The 20,966-nt window shown below is 34.1% G+C and overlaps 1 protein-coding gene across 2 annotated transcripts in view; it reads left to right on the top strand.

Moving 5' to 3' along the window:
• The window catches only part of Ada2b (Transcriptional adapter 2B), a 49,635-nt gene extending 36,987 nt beyond the window's left edge, over positions 1-12,648 (top strand). For both annotated transcript variants that reach the window (XM_069815918.1, XM_069815917.1), the window contains exon 12: positions 1,232-12,648. In XM_069815918.1, coding sequence (XP_069672019.1) covers positions 1,232-1,348 — 117 coding nt within the window. In that variant the 3' untranslated portion in view covers positions 1,349-12,648. The remainder of the gene's footprint in view (positions 1-1,231) is intronic.
• The last annotated feature ends 8,318 nt before the right edge of the window (positions 12,649-20,966 follow it).

The raw sequence follows: 20,966 nt of genomic DNA, 5'->3' as shown, positions 1-20,966 counted from the left end.
ATAAAATGAATATGTATGTAAATTAATATTCTCCTCCGCTACATTCATCTAGTAACTTCAGGGAGCCAACAAAAAGTTACTAGATTTGTAATCAGAAATTTTAAAAAAAGAATTCTTCGATGAAAAACAATTTTGGCAGTTCTTTAAATTCCACGCCCCCTTCCAGCCTTAATTTAAAAAGTGTAAACATACAAGTATTTGTAATCAGAATTGAGCTGAATCCATTTGGGGTATGAAAATATAAATTCTGAATAAGTGAAATAGCTAACAAAAATTTGGAAAAATTTTCATGATTTTCAGTGGAGTCTTCCCTTAAATAACAGTTCAAGAAAATAAACTTCAGATGTTAATAATGTTTGCAACATGGTAAAAGAACTGAATTGTTGTGAAACATGTGAAATGTACAAGAAAACATGTGTCATCTTCGTGAAATTCATGTGAATTATTTCACTTCACGTGGGCATTTCCCCAAATGAATTGACCCATGGATATGAAATATGAAAAAATCCACTTATTTGTTTAGGATGATAGCAATCAAGACAAAATGCATGCCAAAAATATTTTTTTTTTTTGTATCTGAGATGTAAAAACGTAAACATTTCAAAATCAACTTTGGCACATCTAAATGCTTCCTTATTATAGGTATTTTAATGTAATGAAAATTTAACATACTTATACTGTTCTCCAACCAGGAGATCAACCGTGAAAGGAATGTGCTTACTATTGCGTCATATATTGGAACGAAGTAGATAGATAATATTACCATTATAACGTCAGTTTAAAAACCATGCACTCTCCTGCATATGTTATTTCCTGTATGGAGAGATTAAAAGACCAGGAGGTTAACAGTGATCTAATTTTGTAACTAGCATAGTATCAATATGTGTGTATCAATGTTATGATTCGTGCTGTGAGAGCTAGCCAGTAGAGATAAGAGTACCCACGTGTGTGACCTTACGACATGTTATGACATCAACATTCATTCACAGCATTACCCCGCTTCGTCTCATTCCCCAAAGACTTTCTCGTGGTTGGAGTACCGTATGCATTGAGGAAATATGATAACTGACCAATAAAAGGTTAAAATCATATAGCTGTCCTTCAATCTGTATTGAAAAGTGGATTTTGTTGTTTTGTGAAAATTGGTGATAATTCACTGAAATGAGTTCTTTAACAACAAAAATTTGTATTCCTGATCTTTCATAAATCAGTTGGGTTTGCCATTTTAAAGGAACATCTGCAGAAGGGCCCAAAAAAGGAAGACCTACTGCCAACAGCATCTTCTGGACCAGAGACTCATGTCCTCAACTACCTGGTGAGCAGTGGCTGGATAACTACAGCTAGTTAGCGTAGCATTATATGTAGATACACATGGTGTGTAAGTGACATCCAAATTGTGTCAAATTAAGATTAAGAGTATTTTGTATATTAAGTCATTAAACCATTTGATGTGCTTTATTTGGCCAGACATATTGCGACATTACTGAGCTTAAAAATTATAGGTAACATGTTTTTAAATTTTTAAACATGTATAATCGTTGATACTGGGATAGTACTTTAGGAATGTTTTGGTAATTATTTCTGCTTAATTAAAAAAAATTCTTAGAATGAGGTGCGTTAAAGTTCAAAGATCTCCAATTTTTTTCTGACAAATTACTTGCCAATAAAAATTTGTCACTTCTCTATGTAATCTCCCTGCAGATGTAGGCATTTTTCACAATGTCGATGCCATGATGCCATGGCTGCTGCAAACGCATCTTTAGGGGTCTGTTTTGACCAATGGAAAATCCCTGATGTAGTAGCGGCGTGCCTGGAGAATGTGCGACCGTGGAGAGTGACTTTCATTGTTGGAAAAAGCCAAAAATCGCTAGGAACCAGGTCAGGTGAGTAGGGAGCATGAGGAACCACTGCAAAGTTGTTTCCACAAAGAAACTCTTGCATAATGTTTTCAGGTCTTCATTCAAGATTGTGTGCATGGAAATGACACCTTTTGAGGCGATATCTTCCACAGTAAACTGGCAATCCTCCAGAACAAGTTTCTCCAGTCGTGCAATCATGTTGTCAGACCGGCTGGTGCGAGGCCGAGGTTCCTTTGGCTCATTGTGACATGACATTCGGCCTTTTTTGAACTGCCGCACCCACGAACGCACATTCTTCACATTCATGACATCATCACCACATGTCTCACTCAACTGATGATAAATTTCAGTGGGTGTCACACCACGGAAATGGAGAAAATGAATGATTACACGCTGTTCCTGTAACGAGAATGTCGCCATTTTAAGTATCAGAATTGAATCGGTTGTTTGAGAAACTACACATGTCCTTCGCTTTAGTTATGGACAAGTGTAGTTTCTCAAACAACCGCAATTCAATTGCTTCTCACTCCAGCTGCTGCCACTATATTTCTGTGTGCCATATGCTGCTTCTATCTCTGTCATGCATTCACAAATAGTGCCCGCGTCTTTTAAGCCAAACCACATGTTTCTATCTGCTCCCAGTCCTGAGAAAAAAATTGGAGACTTGAATGCACCTTGTATTCTGATTTTAATCAGCATTGTGGTCCTTTAAAAAGGTCAGTCCTTGACGGTGTAGATGTGTAATAATTTTTGGCTCCTGTGAGTGTTTTGAATTTAAGTTCCTCAGTTACATGCCGACAATTTTAAATACCTATATAAATTGGATCATGACATTGTCATTACTAAATCAAAGAATGTCCTTTCAAGGAGTGTGACATATATGCCATTGCAGTCATTGTAATCCTGTATGCCCTTGTTGGGGATGTTACGACTACAAAGAGCTTTTACAGTGTATTGAAAATAAAAAGTTATGTTTATAATTGTAATATGTCTATAATACAATATCTGTGAATATATTATGCAAGAAATATATATTATAATATGGATTTTGATAGTTTAATTCACTGTAGTGCACTTATTGAAGAATCTAGGATTTTGTTCACTTTAATCATATTTTGAAAAATTTTGACATATATGGGAAGGATAGTTAAGAATTTAACTAGGGTTGGATCTCAAACTGGAGCGTCAGAAAAAAAAAAATTCATTCACCTTTCTTTTGTGCTCTATACTCCACTAGGAAATTGTTACCAAATAGTTTTTTTCATAGCATCTGGTCCAGAACAGTAGGGTAATTTTGGTGTCATTGTCAAGTTCGTGTCTGAAAAAAGTCTGATTATTATTGTTGATAGATAAGTTGCTTTTCTCTGGTTCATAAAAATGTTACCTATTTTGATCACACACAGTGATTCTGAATATTCTATATTTCCTATACTTTCTTCTTCAGTTATGCACTCTTATATTTACAACTTACTTACAAATAGCTTTTAAGAAACCCGCAGGTCCCTATCCTGTGCAAGATTAATCCAGTCTCTACCATCATATCCAGCCTTCCTCAGATCCATTTTAATATTATCCTCCCATCTACATCTCAGCCACTCCAAAGATCTTTTTCCCCCTGGCCTCCACTTACTTAAAATTATACTTCGACAATTATGATTATTGTGTAAGTGACAATAATTTATTTCCTGTGGACGCATACATATAACATTATAAATGTATTTTCCACAATTTTGGGTACTAACAAGGGAAGGGTTTTGGCTCGAACAGGAATTTCGTATCCAAAATTTGTTTACAGGCCCATCTTTACATCTCTGTAAAGCTCCCAAAAATATTCGTTTGTTTAATGTATGGTTTGTCTGTTAGAGCACTGTACAAGTTGAGGGGTGGGTAGAGCACTGCACAAGTTAAGGGGATGGGACACCTTACCCGTAAGCCTAGCCTAGCCTAGCCTAGCCTAGAAGCTAGTGCAAATGGTAAAATGTCTAAAGTCCATTTAAGAACATTTTTCTCCAATGTTTTGTCTGAAAATATTGCAGCTAATCAAAAGTGTACATTGTTGTGTGAGTCATTGAATGCGCACAAGGACGCAACATTAATAAATGAATCATTCCAAGGCTAGGACATGGAATGTATGATCATTCCACCTAAAAAACTAAATATATCCAGCCTCTGAATATCTATTTCCTTAGACAATACAAAATATATGCTCGGAGGATAACAGATTACATAAGGACTCTTGCTGAAAATCCAGAACTTAACTTGGGAAATCGAGTGTTTATAATGAAAATGCACTCTGTTATTCAAAACCAGTTGCCTGCTCCAGTATACTGCCCTATGCTTCAGTATTCCTGGCAGTCAGCTGGTTACGTGAATCCTGAAGAAGATTGTTCAGGTGTTGCTTCTGTGTGTTGTGCTTATTGCTCTGCTCCATGCTGTTTCAGGCATTTTGTAGAGAATCCTCATGTACATTTTTAAAGAAGTGTATTGACCAACACCAACCAAACGATGAGTTACACAAATGAATGCTTTTACGGTCTTCATCACCATTGTGAAGTAAGCGTCTGTACAAATTATTAACCAAAAATTCCTGTTTGAGCCGAAACCCTTCCCTTGTAAGTGGTGAATATTCTTATTTAACTGTGAGAGAGTACCAGTGGTATGGCATGGCGTGCCCTTCTCAGTACTGCAAGCACTCATAAGCAACCCCATTCCCAAGAAATTATTATTATGGAGCAACTCAAATCTAAGTTACCAGCATTCTGTTGTACAGTTGTACAGTAAGATGCTTGTAGTACACAAATGTCTGAATATATTTCACTTTCATCGGACTACTACAGTTTTGAAATCACTAAAGTGATAATTATTTATATAATCCATTCAATATTTTTACTGCCATAAAAATGCCTCACATAGTCTCTTTTATAATAAAATAAAGACATTTTAGTTGGAATGTTTAAGGGAGCTTATACAATAAGAATCGTGAAAAAATTTGGAAACTTCAGATTCATTTTTCCGATAATCACATTTCTCATTACAAAAACCTGATATCTCAAGAACCGTTTATCTGATTTCATTCAAATTTTGCACACTTATCCTTTGTAATAATCTCTAGAGGTTGGACCATAATGCTTAAATTTGAATGAAAAATGAGCAATTTTCTAGTAAAAAATACATTGGAAAAGAAACAAAATTTTTTAAATGCAAATTTAAAAATCTATAAATTTAGTGTGAAGTCAGCTGTAGTGCTCATTGAGGATCAATCTTTAGATTATGGTCTCAGATTTAAGAGGAAAAATAGTAAATGGATATAATATTCACAGTTAAGGTTAAATTATGGCTTTTGTAAGACTTTTTTTTTTTTCCTTGAAAAATTAAAATTTTCATACATTCATAGTTACTAGATGTATTATGTATCAAATTGAAACTAAAATCATGTAGAATAAGTGTGCAAAGTTTGAAGAAAATACATGAAGTGGTACCGTTAGTGAAGTTATTTAATATTTTGTAAAATGTGCAACTGTTACTGTATAAAACCCCTTAAATATGTTCAGTATCTGTGGAAATTCTTAATATGTATTATTACCGGAAAATAATTATTCATTTTTTGCACATATTACATGTTTAGGTCTTGTATATTTTGCAATTTTAATAACTTTATGCTTATTTTAAAATAATGTTGTATTGAGATTACTCGATTTATTTAATGCAAAAGGATAGTGATTTTCGTAATGTAAATGTGAAACAAATACAAATATGCAGAGGATACAAAATGGGATGTCTTAAAGCCCGCTCCCACTTAGCGGAATCGAGCCAAATCAAAACGAATCATCTGATGCCACTCACATCTAGTGGAATCGAATGGAAGTATGTTGCAATGTAAAATGGATCACATAAAGCTTTAAAACGGTTATGTGATAAGACGGAAAGAGAAGCTATACATATCCAAAACAAGAATAAATTAATGATATTTTAACCGGAATATAGCCTACTTACATGGAGAATGTTACACTTCATTTTGCTATATTCTGAGATATGAAACAAAATTTCGTTGTAAAGCACTTTGTTGGATTTTAATTTTTACCTGATATTTCCATTAATTTACTTATTTTGTCCAAGCATTGTCATGAGAATAATTATTACAGTAGTAATTTTATGTTTTGTTATACAATAGCGGATAATTGTGAACAATAGTAATATGCGTTACAAGAGCAGTATGTTGAAGTTTTCATGTTCGAGGAAAAGTTTGAAAAAGCGAAACGTAGTTGAGGTTTTTTAATTTCCGAGAATTGAAAGAAAACATACCGCTCGTGTATCGTACATTATTTTGTGCGAAGATCGTTTATTACATACCTGAAAGAGGAATTTCTAATTAGTTGCAATGAAATCTCCATCTTGGTTTCTGTTCAATGACGGCAAATTTGCAAAACAAAAATATCTATCTTCAACATTGTTGCTTTAAAATGTTTTCTGTGTTTACTATACTCCAGCAGGCCATGAGGCCATGATATAGGTCTGTCTTTTTTTTCCCCCAGTCTATGATGAGTCTGGAATCTTGTTGATTTTTTCACGGCTTCCTTAATGTTACTTGCATCATGAGTGCAGTAACTTTAGTGGAGTTGTAGAGTTTACTTAATTTTTGCAAATATTTAAAAACAATAATTAACAGTGCAATTTAGGTGAAATTGCAGTGGTAAGTTTCCAATTTATAATTATTACTATAATGAACGTCTCTAAAAATAATATGTTAAAAGCCTAAAGCAGTAAAATCAATATATCACTTAAGCGGTAAGAAGAGGGAAATTTTATATGTGTTAGGTTGGGAATATTGAATGTGGAATTTTAGACTTTCCGCGGATTGGTTTTGTGCGGAAACCAAGCAAATACGCACAATCTCGCACAAATTTTATTATGCTACCAAAAATGGCTATAGTCATTTGATTTTTTGCAAAAGCTTCACGAGAATATATGATCATACTCGAAACATGAAATTCTGTTCTGACAATGGAATAAATATTCTATTTCGTGAATTCTATTTGATTCAATATGGTTTGATGCACTGCTTTCTATAATCTTTCACTTAAATACAATGTTCAATTCGATTCTGCTGGGAGCAGATCTTTAGTCTTCAAATTGTGTGGAAGAAATAATTAATACTAACATTGGAGACATTAGAAGGTTATGGTATTTAAAATTTATGATTTTATATTTGAAAGTCAGATATTGAATTTAATGTGTAAAAATTTATTTCATCTTATGATAAATGCAAGAATGTTTGGCAAACACTCCTATTCTATTTTCTGCTAATATAGTAACTGTGGTATATAAAAGGTTTATGGGTGAGCTTTAATGTTGCTTGCAGATTATTTCATGATTTGAATCGCACGTTGAGCGTAGATATTTATTAAGATAACATACGTGAAAGGATGTTGTGTTGCAAACCTTGTATCGTGCAAATTCCAGCTTTTGTTAGTCCAGTGAAGGATTGAAGAAGCTTTTATTGGAAGTGAGAGTAAACTTTTGAAAGAGATACAGCAAAACCTACAGATAGGTGCACATTTCATGCGCGTGTTATTTGTTTTTACCTAAAATTTTACAGGTATTTCTCCATATATACTGTTTTATTGGCTTTCCACTGGCTACTCTACACAGTGAATATTAAAATACTGTAACCATTTTATATTTGTTGTTGGAACAGTTTTTTTAAAATATCCTAGTTCCTTAAGGTTAGAACTAATCTTTCACATTTATTTAAAAATAAGAAAGAGATTATGTGCTCTTGAAGATATTAAAAGTGAAACAAATTTTCATAGAACAGTTCATTTGAAGTTGATATACCGGTAAATATATATATATATATATATATATATATATATATATATATATATATATATATATATGTATATATTACAGGAATGGCGTTTTGACTTATAAATGCAACGTGGACAAACGTGTTTAATGAATTCCTAATTATAAAATAAACCACTGTTCAACACAATAAGTTTATAATTTCTTCTTTCTCATTTTACAGATTTTTTATATCCATATAGCACTATTAAGATTAACATATTTGATATATTTTAAGTTACGGCTACTTATATTGATATCACATACCTGAATATGTATTACGATCATATGCCCCTACTTTATTTCCAGGTCATAAATCTAGTCTCAAATTTTCGTAAGCACTATCTTCCTACTTCAGAGATACAAACTTATCTTTAGTCTATTTTTAAACAGTGTCATGCAATAAGTATATTTCTTGTGTGTTGAATTCACGATCAATTGCCATATTGTCTTCAGGATTTATTAATGTTCAGTTTTTATTTTATGGTTGTACACATTTTCATTAGCCAATGTAGCATATCTGTGTAAGTAATCTGTCATTTGTAATATTTAAATAGGCATTTTTATTTAACATGTTTACTGTGTAGACATAAATGTATTTATATTATTTGGAAAGTTGGACTTGTCATCAGTGTAAATATAGTTAATGAAATTTGAGTTCTAATTTTTATGCTCTATATAACAAAGCACAATAAAAAATGATTTTCTGATAAAATCAGAGGAGGACGTTGACAGCTTCTTTGTAGGTATGCGTGAATGCTCATTATGGAGGAAATAACAGTTGAATTAATACTCTGTGGTGACTGGTGTCTTCTTTCCCTGTAAATACGTCGGTACCCATACTTCATATAACTTAGTAATAAGAAAGAAATGTCACTGATGTAACAAATTTTTCGGCATTGCACAATAATGCTTGCTGTTGACGTCACAGTAACACCACTCTCATTTTGAAAAAGGAATGTCCAGCAATTCCATTTGAAGTCACAGTGCACTAGACTCTTACTTCTTTGTACTATGAAGCAGCTTAAGAGTGAAGTTTATGTTGGTTATTCTCATCCCAGTAACAACAATTCTGTTTGTTGAAAAATACATTGAAATGAAAATGAGCATATCAGACAATAAAAGGGAATTGAGCACATCTGGATCGTTACTTACCAGTGTTTACTGTTGTCAAATTTATAGCCGTATCGCTGTTATTTCAGACAACCAATCACATTGCAGCAAGGCTACTTTTGAACATGTGTGTCTTGTCGTTGGCTGCTGTTGACGTTATGTATTCCATTGCTGCCACATTTAGTAAACAGTTGTCCTGCTCGGCTGCAAGTAGGTATGTAGAATGTGCAACAATGCAGCCAACTTAAAGGTACGGTCACACGTTGCTACTTTTGCAGTGATGCAGTACAAAAAACTGCGCAACTTTCGTACTGTGATGTGTGAACAACGGTGCAACCCGAAAAGTAATGGCTGCCGAACCTGCTGCTTGCTACTTTTCCATGCTGCACGCAGCTTAAAAGTAGCGACGTGTGAACAGGGTTCTCAGGGTTGCAGCTGCAGCATTTTTGATATCGGTTTTGTTGACACTTTTGCTGTGGTTGCGACCAGTGTTGCCACCCAAATGTGCCAATGATACTTTTATTGTTTGGATGTATTTTAATGTTAGATGTGATGAAAATAAATTATTTGTAACAGTTATTAAATGCACAACACAGTCTGAGCATATTTGCTGATGATGTAATTCACTTTTTTAATTTTCTGTAGCGTAGTTTCAAACAGGAGGATTGCCAACATTGATTACGTGAATATGCTGTTGGTTATTATTTAAGTATATAGGCGTTTTTAAAAGCTTTATAGTAAAAATAATGCCAATTTTTTAATACTAGTTAGGACAGAAAAGCAAATAATAGATAAGTAAGCTTTCGCATGAGTTTATTAATAATGCGAACATAACCAGAAAATGTATATTGAGAAGTCAGCACGGAGATGGAAACCTGCAGCATGACTGCGGCTGCAAAAGAAGCGCCTTGTGTGTGAACAGACTCGCAACCTCCAGTTGCAACTTCTGCTGCACTCGGGTTGCGCAGCACGAAAAGTAGCGTGCAGCGTGCTACTTCTGGCTTACGTGTGAACACGACACGCAACTTTTGCAGTTGCAGTACAAAAGTTGCGCAGCAAAAGTAGCGATGTGTGACCGTACCTTAAGATGTGAACGAAGAGGAGGAGCCAGTGACGCTGCTTCAATCTTGCTGCTTTATCATGTTCTCTCACTTCCTGGACAGTTTGAATTTGTAAGGCTAGAACTTCAGTTCATTATTCAGAATTTAACATAGGTTCTGAGAAATTATGCCTAGTGCTGTGGAATGGCGTCAAGCTGATTTATCAAGCATGAAGTAGTTTATTATCACGTATGCGCACTGAGTTAGGGCAGCCAGTCAGTTTTGCGATTTTTACAGAACCTTTACGCCTTTTATTTACCCACAGTAACACAGTATTCCTGAGGGAGAGTTTCATATGTTGAAATGTCTCCAAAACTCCTTCTGGATAGCTGTAACTGAGTTGGTTTTAATAAATATTTCTACTGCAACTATATGCACCTGTATAGACTAATGCTTCATGATGAAATAAACTTGAAGCAATGCACTGTTAGAAAATTTTCACCCCAGTAATGCTAACTTCCTGTACCACAAGCAAATGCAATTAAAAAACCATCAGGAGTTTATGCCCCAACCTTTAGTATTTGAATATAGTGGCATTTTCACTAGAGTTGGGTCGATTCGTGAACGAATCGTTCATTCGAACGACTAATAATAAAGAATCGTAAGAATCGATTCGTGGTATCAACGAATCGTCGTTCAAAAGAATCATAAGGAATCGTTGTTCAAAAGAATAGCAACGAATTGGCATGGTATTGCAACCCACGATTCTATTTACTTGTTTGATGTAACCTGTCAGCGGACATTTCCGAACCGTGCCGAATGCTCCAGAGCGAGAGTGAAGTCAAAATATTGCATTTGTTAAGTGTGAAAAATAATGAACACGAACCTGAAATTTACATGGCTAAATAGAGATGTAATGCAAAAAATATACTTGATAATAAGGTTCAGTTGATAAATTATAATTAAGAAGCATTGACTTGAATAATTTTGTAGACTAATGGAGGTCATGATGAATGGTTACAGCCAATGAGAAAGAGAGAATCCAATGTCTCGCCTCTTATGCCATCTATGCGAAAGATGTAGAACATTTTGTTTTACCTGTGGTTTGCAAAGGAAAGTGTCGTTCGTTGACGAATCGTTGGAATCGCAGACTAGGAAGAATCGTGAACTCGTTGACAATTCAAAAGAATAGTTGGAATCGCAGACTGGAAGAATCGTGAACGAATCGTTAGAATCGATTCATAATGTATGATTGAATCGTTGGAATCAACTTCTGAAAAAGAATCGTGTTGCCCAACTCTAATTTTCACAGCCACAGTCTTGTTATTTTTCATTTTGGAAAAGGAGTTTGAATAAAAATTGTTCAGAATATACAATTTTGCCATTCAGAAGGTACCTTCAATTTTATCTCAGAAGTGTTAACGTCCTCCATTTTGAATTGATTTATGGTACAATTGTATTTAACCATAATTTAAAACAGGTTGGTGATTTTTTTCTGTTCTTTTCTTCATTTGGAAGGAATTGCTAAATTTGTTTTTAGAAAGAACTACTGTATATACTCGAGTAATCCCCGCACCCTAATTTTATGGAAAGAGATCATAAAAAAATATTTTTTGTGTTTTTTCCTTCACTTTTATTACAGAAAAGAATTGTTACATCATGTATTTAATATATTGGTCATGTTGACACATTTCACTTCAAATGGCATAACCGAACTGTCTTTTTTCACAAAGCTTTTTTTCGACTTCTGGAAACTTGGCTTTTTGCATTGAAATTTCTGGCGATTAACACTGGTCCGTTCAAGTCGCGTTTTGTTCTTACGCCAATCACGTATGCAGCTTTCATCTACACTTCTTGCTGTGTGTTTACTATCTCGTTCCACTTCTTCAATAATACCGATATGCAATTTTTCTTTCGGAATGAAAGATCTATAGCAGGAACTTCTTGAAGCCACGAAACACTTCCTGAATCGACCACACCTGACTCGATGCTTCCCATGCTGCCATGTGCAACATATGCTATCTCTCCAATGTCAGGGTACCAACCTTGCTGCAAATAATTCCCGCATCCCAATTTTCAGCTGCCAATTTTTGCAAAAAATATGCGTTGGTTATTAGAGTATATATGGTAAATTCCTCTATATCGGTGTTAAAAGGCAAGCTATGAATGGAGGAAAAAAAAAATGTTCTGTATATCCTTTTAGAAAAATAACACAGTCATTGTTGGTTTTGTACTATCTGTGATCTCTAGAATACCGAGGAGAATGTCCTGGGTGAGTAATATTAAACATTCTACAGTGAAATTCTGTGTCATATTCTGAAGTAATGTAAATGTTCAAAAAAATGATTTTTCTCTTACTCACTAGTTTATTATGTATGTGTATTAAATTTCCTGATAACGAATTAATTTCACAACCTTTGTAATAAGAAAATGACGATTGTCTTGTAATTATTTTATAGTAGTTCTGTGTACAAATTTTCTGTTGAACTCAATGCCATATTATTACATTGTCTCCATGAACCAATTATTATATTTAATGCTACATGTAAAATTTTCCTTTTTATAGTCTAACTGGTATGTAAGTGTACATATATTTGAGGTTACCAATAAAAATGGTAATTTGTATTGTGAGAGATACGACAAAATGCATGCATGACATTGACCCAGATTGTTATGACATTTGGCATCATAACAATAATATTAAATATTTATATATGTAGTTTTGTACCTGAAATCATGAAAAATGAATTGATACAATAAAATAATACATGCACATATTATAATTTTAATAACATGTTTTACTTATTTAAAAGTCCTTTTTTCCTTTGATTAATTTAAATTCAAGATTAAGATATGTGGATCATATGAGGAGACAAAGAGGAAGGCCAGAAAATAGGAAAGATTGGAGAAAGCTGGAATGAATGAATGCTATAATTCTTAAATGAGGGAGTTTCATGGTATGCTATGCTTTGTCAAGTTGTATGATTGATTTATTTCTTTGCAGCATATGGTGTCGGTTGTGACTGAATTTGTCATATTCTGTCTCTTCAGCTTTATTCTCTTCGGAAGAACGTGTATAAAACTCACGGAAGGATTATATGAAATGTGTAATTTTCATATTCTTTCTTCCATAGCAGACTGCCTAATGACAAAGAATACTACACAAATTTAACAGTAACAAAGGTTCAGTTTACTAATACGTTATAGCGTCCTGGTTATAGTAAAGAAAAATTATGATAATAAGACTATACGTATAATTTGGTTCCATATACACCAATAAAGGTGTCCGACAAGGTTGTGATTTATCTCCACATTTATTCAACATATACTCATATATCAACAGAATAATTATTCAAGAATGGAATAAAATCTATACTTACTTACAAATGGCTTTTAAGAAACCCGAAGGTTCATTGCCGCCCTCACATAAGCCCGCCAGCGGTCCCTATCCTGTGCAAGATTAATCCAGTCTCTATCATCATACCCCACCTCCCTCAAATCCATTTTAATATTATCCTCCCATCTACGTCTCGGCCTCCCTAAAGGTCTTTTTCCCTCCGGTCTCCCAACTAACATTCTATATGCATTTCTGGATTCGCCCATACGTGCTACATGCCCTGCCCATCTCAAACGTCTGGATTTCAAGTTCCTAATTATGTCAGGTGAAGAATACAATGCGTGCAGTTCTGTGTTGTGTAACTTTCTCCATTCTCCTGTAACTTCATCCCGCTTAGCCCCAAATATTTTCCTTAGCACCTTATTCTCAAACACCCTTAACCTATGTTCCTCTCTCAGAGTGAGAGTCCAAGTTTCACAACCATACAGAAGAACCGGTAATATAACTGTTTTATAAATTCTAACTTTCAGATTTTTGGACAGCAGACTGGATGATAAGAGCTTCTCAACCGAATAATAACACGCATTTCCCATATTTATTCTGCGTTTAATTTCCTCCCGAGCGTCATTTATATTTGTTACTGTTGCTCCAAGATATTTGAATTTTTCCACCTCTTCGAAGGATAAATCTCCAATTTTTATATTTCCATTTCGTACAATATTCTGGTCACGAGACATAATCATATACTTTGTCTTTTCGGGATTTACTTCCAAACCAATCGCTCTACTTGCTTCATGTAAAATTTCCGTGTTTTCCCTAATCGTTTGCGTATTTTCTCCTAACATATTCACGTCATCCGCATAGACAAGAAGCTGATGTAACCCGTTCAATTCCAAACCCTGCCTGTTATCCTGAACTTTCCTAATGGCATATTCTAGAGCGAAGTTAAAAAGTAAAGGTGATAGTGCATCAATCTATAGCTAGTAATAATAAGTCTGTGCCAAAATTTTTCTGGTAATTTTCGATTCTCCAAAAATAATTGGTGTTAACATGTATAATTAACCATCCTGAAACCGAAAATCGCTTTTTTGAAATTTTTGTCTGTCTGAATGTTTGTTACCTTTTCACGCGATAATGGCTGAACGGATTGAGATGAAAATTGGAATATAAATTAAGTTAGTTGTAACTTAGCTTTTAGGCTATATGGCATTCAAAATACGTTATTTAAAAGGGGGGTTATAAGGGGGCCTGAATTAAATAAATCGAAATATCTCGCTTATTATTAATTTTTGTGAAAAATGTTAGAAAACAAAACTTTCTTTATAATGATTTCCGATAAGTTTTATTCTTTGAAAAATTTTGATAGGACTAATATTCAATGAGATAAATAAGTTTTAAAATTAAAATAACTGCCATCTAAGGCAGTGTAATGAAATAAAAAACAAATGACTTAGTCTATAAGGGGCCTTGGACAACAACAATCGAAAGCTATGAAGCATAGCCTAGAGAGAATATTTCTGTGTTTGTATGAAGTAATATCGGAAACTAAATTAACCGATTTGTATAATTAATTATTATTTCACCATTGGAAAGTGTAGTTTCTCTAGATGGACATAATGCTATAATGTTATCATAGTAACTTCTCTATGCAACATTTTGATAGGACTGTTATTTAAGGATATACAAGACTTTTAAAATAACAATACAATACATTTTCACCGCTGCCTCAGATTATAGTGTTGTTATTCCTGCAGTAACTCCTATGTGCAAAATATAAAATTTTTGGGAAAAAAAAAAAAACACATTTATTCATTCCATGGCAATGGTACATAGGAGATCGTGAACTCTTACATTTTCGAAAGAAAGAAATATAATTACATATCATGTATCACTATTTAAGTTATTTGAAGGGTTCAGAACCATAGTGGGCCAAGCGCCATTTACTGCCAACAAGGGTTAAAATTAAGTTATTAGTTCATAATTCAGTGGAAACATATAGCAAGTAATATAAAGTTTACACATTAAAACTAAAAGATATGTCAATCTTCATTAAACTATGGTTGCATGTAATAACAATTAAGAAACATGTTAAAGGAATTGTCATTGCACCAAATGAGTGTCTCTGGACCAAAATGATCGCATTTTAATTATTTAAATACAATTTAAATTAAGTAACATATTAAACTATTTATCCTTCTATCAAACACGAATGTTCCCTTGATCAAATGTCCTATTTTAATTGTGTAATTACTTTATATTTATTTCTAACAGGTGCAGTGGAGCGCGCGGGTACGGCTAGTTGTCAATAAAGGTATACATGTCCTCTGACGTTCTGGTTGATATGTACATCTATTATCAGGCAGTACATTTCACTTGACGATATGTGTCAGGGGAAGAACAATTGTTTGTATGCATCTCAAGTCTGACTAGTGCATTATGTAGCTACTGGCTTCCTCCGACGAGTTTAGCGCTGGGACCTGAGGTATTCTTGCCATCGGTGCGAGGGGGGGGTTGCAGGTAGATTCTTTTATTGCTACAGAGAAGGCGAGCCGAGCGGAGTGGGAAGTATTAATCGTCCAAAAATATGCAGTCTTCAGTTTGTAGTAGTGTGTGAATATTTCATATTGTTATTGTTTACCTAGGCCTATATGGTTTTGTTATTAATATATTAAATACATTGTTGCAATTTTTGCTCAAACATCTCCCCATTGATAGCTATGTTAATATTATATGAATTGCTCATATTCAATATTTCACCGCTACAAGTCATTTTTAAGGAAACATGCTGTGGAAAAGTTTTTGGTTTTATTCCATTGGAATTTTAGAATATGTGTGATTGGTATCGTGAAAAACAGATTCCTATAATGTCATGCGAAAATCATTTGTTGGTGATATCTTAAAATACAAATCAAGTACTTTTACTTCTCAAATGAGTTCAGCAGTACAGTATATTTAAATTGATTACTTTACAAATTTAATTCAATTCTACTAATCACTAAATTTTATAGTATGATTCTTCTTTTCATTTATATTATTGTAGTTTTATTATGATTTTTCTTTTTATTTATTTTATTGTATTTGTATTTCTGGCGGTGTGATGGCCTTAACTTCACCAGAATAAATAAATAAATACATACATAAATAAATAAATAAACAAATAAATAAATAACTAAATAAAATTTTCTACAATATTTTCCTTTTCTGAACACGTAAGTACGAATGGTTGTATCTCTATCTCGCCAAAAATACGTTAGAAAACTAATAGGCATACTGCTCTCGTAAATAGGGCGAATGTTTTCAGTATGACTGTGCTTCCTTCCAGACTGCCGCTGTCACTGTTCCCTCCCACTCCAGTACCGCGCTAGACTAGTTGGAACCGCATTCCTCTCAGCACTAAACTCCTCAGAGGATGACAGTAGTTGGCGATGTATGAAATGGAAGGGGAAAGGAACTGGCCACCCTACCTCATTATGTCCTGGCCTAGTTGCCTCATAAATGGTGCCTTCTTGGTATCACTTTTGAAGTTCAGATCTGTCTTCAGACAATTGACTAAACGACAACAACAACAATGGTATACACCTAGTAAGGAACAAAGCAGTCTAAACAATACTATATGCCGATGATCAGGAGTTTTTTTAATCAAATGCTGAAGACGGATTATCTCCGCAAAACATCTGCCAGGACAAGGCGCAGAATTCATCTGTGCTATGAAAATGAAGATCTTCATACCGATGTCTTGGATCGTTAAACTATCAGCACAATCTAGTACTTTACAGTCACAAAACTTGAGTTTATGAGGGTACTAGTATTTTGCGGAACTCACGAATTATAACTGAGGGTTCAGAATGAAAATCAGGGCTTTGCAAATCGGGGAAATTTGTTAGTCTTGCTATCTTTACTTGCCAATCTTGATAATGTATTGGATGAACACTTAAACAGTACTTCTGTTTTTAAATATACTTTACACATTATACATAGACAGTATGTATGATGTATACATACTGTAGAAGATCTGAAACAGAACATTAATTCTACAGATTTTGTTGTGCAGATTGACGAAATAACAGACATAACCTGCAAAAGCCAATTTGTTATTATTTTGAGATACATGAAAGGTTGTAAACTTGTGGAAAGGTTTCTTTCTTTCAAAGAGGTAAACAACCGCACGGCTAACGGTCTGAGCGAGGTTCCAAAACAAAGTCTACAGCCTTTCAATTTAGAAAATAAACTCATAGCTCAAGCATATGATAGTGCTGCAGTAATGAGTGGTAGTTTTAGTTGTATTGTGTTGAACTAATTTTTAAGCAGAAACAATGAACTAAAATGAAATAAAAAAAAATCTTGGTGCATTATTTAACGTATACCGCAAAATTTGTGAAATATCTGGCCCCACAAAAATGATCACGAGCCGCCACTGGTAGCTACCTAGATCTTGAGAACACGTAACTGAGATGGTAGAGTTTATTAGACATATGTTATGTTGTGGTATTTGATGGGATATTATTATGATCCAACACTACGGCTATTGTTGAATTATTTGTACTAATACCCAGGGTTGCCAGATTGGGCGATATTTCGCCGTTTGAGCTACATAAACAGAGATTTTGCGACCTATTTTTTAAGAATTGCGACTGATGTCATTTGGACGACTTTCGTCCGGAATTTTGCGAAATTTGGGCGACATAGGAAAAATCACTTAATCGTTATTAATTCATTTTATTGAGTAGCCCATTGCTGATACATCGCTAATCCAATTCAATGATTGACATGAAATATTAAACTTATCCATCTTGATTACACAACTTTTAACACTGTATCACTTCGGAATATGTACGATGAGAACTTTCTTGTGTTAAATTTTAACGTACCATGTTAACATGTTTCGACCTATTTTCGGTCATCTTCGGAACTGGCCGTTGTTGGTCTTGGTGGCGCCTCTTGTTTCCTGTGTGGGTGCGTTCGTAGAGTCAAAGAGTGTATGTGTTTTGAAATTGAGTTATGTGTTGAGAATATCGTTGGGGTGTGTTTTCGTGTGTCTGTATATTTCATATTGTTCTAGTGTGTTGAGTTTCTGGCTTTTTGGTTGGATGTGCAGTATTTCCATGTCTGTGTTGATGTCTCTGTAGGTGTGGTTGGCATTTGTGATGTGTTCTGCATATGTGGAAGTGTTTCAAACACGTTACAGAGAGCACATCACAGCCATAACAAAATTACAAAACACCTCCACATATGCAGAACACATCACAAATGTCAACCACACCTACAGAGACATCAACACAGACATGGAAATACTGCACATGCAACAAAAAGCCAGAAACTCAACACACTAGAACAATATGAAATATACAGACACACGAAAACACACCCCAACGATATTCTCAACACACAACTCATACACTCTATGACTCTACACTATGAACGCACCCACACAGGAAACAAGAGGCGCCAAGACCAACAACGACCGGTTCCGAAGATGACCGAAAATAGGTCGAAACATGTTAACAAGGTACGTTAAAATTTAACACAAGAAAGTTATCATACATTTTCCGAAGTTAAACTTATCGTTGTTGACACGCCGGAACTTAGTTTTTTATTATAGATGTTTATGTTTACACTTCAAAATATTGTATCTCTGAAAGAATGGCGTATTAAAGAAATGTTATTTATTATATTTTCTGTTCCAAATAGCCATAGCTGTCAGTAACCTTTTGAATCACCCTGTATTCACCATCTCAGAGTAGATTAATTGCTATTTTTGCTGAAGCAGTTGTTTCTACTGTGAAGCGTGTCAGCTGTCGTGGATATCATCTTAAAAACTGCTTGGTGCAAGCGTCCACCCATCCCACCCACACTCTGTGTGTGGTAATACGTTGTCTTCTTTTCTATGCTGTGCAACTAATTTGAAGTTTAAACTCTTTTTTGCATTATTTAAACAGGCGGATTTTTTTTTACCCTTGGGATCTTAATTATGTTATTTTTAGCCATGGTCTTGCTCTTCACGCCTATAAATAATATTTCTCACTTCCAAATATCATTGCCCTTTTCCGGATTACTGCCATGAACCATGACAGCATGGCAGACGTCACCCATTGGTGATCTAATTTTGGCTTCTTGTGTTATCCTACTCTGTCGATCTATTAAAGAGACTTGAAATATACGTTCAGTTGCTGTTGTTTCGTAACTGTCTTGGATGTTATTAAATAAATATAAGATGTTACTTTTATTATGTATGAAAGCAGATTTAAATTACAGTATCAAGAGGACATCTAGTTATACATTTTCGGTCTTACTAATAAACCGTGTATATTTTTTATACGAGACTTATGCAGACTTGGGACAGAAAACGTGCAAATTCAACCTCGCAAATTTCTAGCGCAATAATTAACAATAGATCCCTATTAGAAACAACAACAACAACCAAATTTCTTGGCTTAAAAATCGATAATGTATTAAATTGGAAAAATCATATTAAAGAAATCACCCCCAAACTAAATTCAGCTTGTTTTGCTATTAGATCTATGCAAAAGATAGTAAATATCAGTACCTTAAAAAGAATATACTTTCCATACTTCCACTCGATAATGAGTTTTGGAATAATATTCTCGGGAAATTCCACAGATAGTAACAGTATATTTCTATTACAAAAAAGAGTAATTAGAATAATGGTAGGTGCCAAATCTAGGGAGTCATGTAGGACTATTATCAAAAAACTACAAATAATGCCCATGGCTTGTCAGTATATCTTTTCATTAATAATCTTCCTCGTATGTAATCGTGAAAACTTTTAACTAATTCAACGGTTCATAGCATAAATACACGTCAAAAAATGACTTTCATACTCCATCGGTAAGTCTATCGTGCTATCAAAAAGGAGTGCGTTATATGGCAGTAAAAATTTTTAATAGCCTCCCTATCGATATAAGAAATGAAACTCAAAACATAAGATTATTTAGGGCCAAATTAAAGAAGTACCTAATTTCTCACGCCTTCTATTCTGTAGGTGAATTCATGACATTCAATAACATTTCATGAAATTGATACTAAAACTTTGTGTTGTACTAGTAGACTATATTGTAAATCTCGTCTGTATATATTTCATCTAGACTGTGACTATAAATTAAGATTTTATAATAGTATTAAGTTTTTTGACTTGTTCCATATTCTAGCTGTAAGCATGTATGAATACCATGGAATGTTAATAAATACAATACAATACAATACAACGTTACTAATAAACCATGCATAAGCGATGGATGTGTAAACAGCCTGTAACTATTCATGCAAATTGCTTTGCAGTAGTTATATATACGAAATCCCTTGTTTAAACATTGTATAGCCTATAGAGAAAAAATGGCCGTCCCTCTAACAGCTGTTCTTATCTATTGTCATTTTATGACGATGGTTGCCTTGTAACCAAGTGCCTGTGAAACAGTAACATTTTAAGTTAAAAGTTTACAACAAAGACTATGTTTATTCGTTTCATCCATGTTGAATCTTTCGTACATTACTTTTAACACTTGAATATAAATAATTGATTAAATGGCGATCTTACTTGTTAATTATGTAAGCGTGTGTGGCTTACAGCTGTTTCGGTGTTAGAAGAAGTGAACACAATCAAATACATAGCACAAGGAAATGGTTACAACCCAAACATAATAGATAACATCATAAGGAAGACAAAACAAAAACTCAACAAACACAAAAACACAACACAAACACAAAAACACAAGAAATACATCACACTAACATACGAAAACAAAAACACACACAAGA

The sequence above is a fragment of the Periplaneta americana genome, chromosome 17 (genome assembly GCF_040183065.1).
Source record: "Periplaneta americana isolate PAMFEO1 chromosome 17, P.americana_PAMFEO1_priV1, whole genome shotgun sequence".
NCBI lineage: Eukaryota > Metazoa > Arthropoda > Insecta > Blattodea > Blattidae > Periplaneta > Periplaneta americana.
Note: the sequence above shows the minus strand (reverse complement) of the source record. Positions and strands in the feature narration are given on the sequence as shown.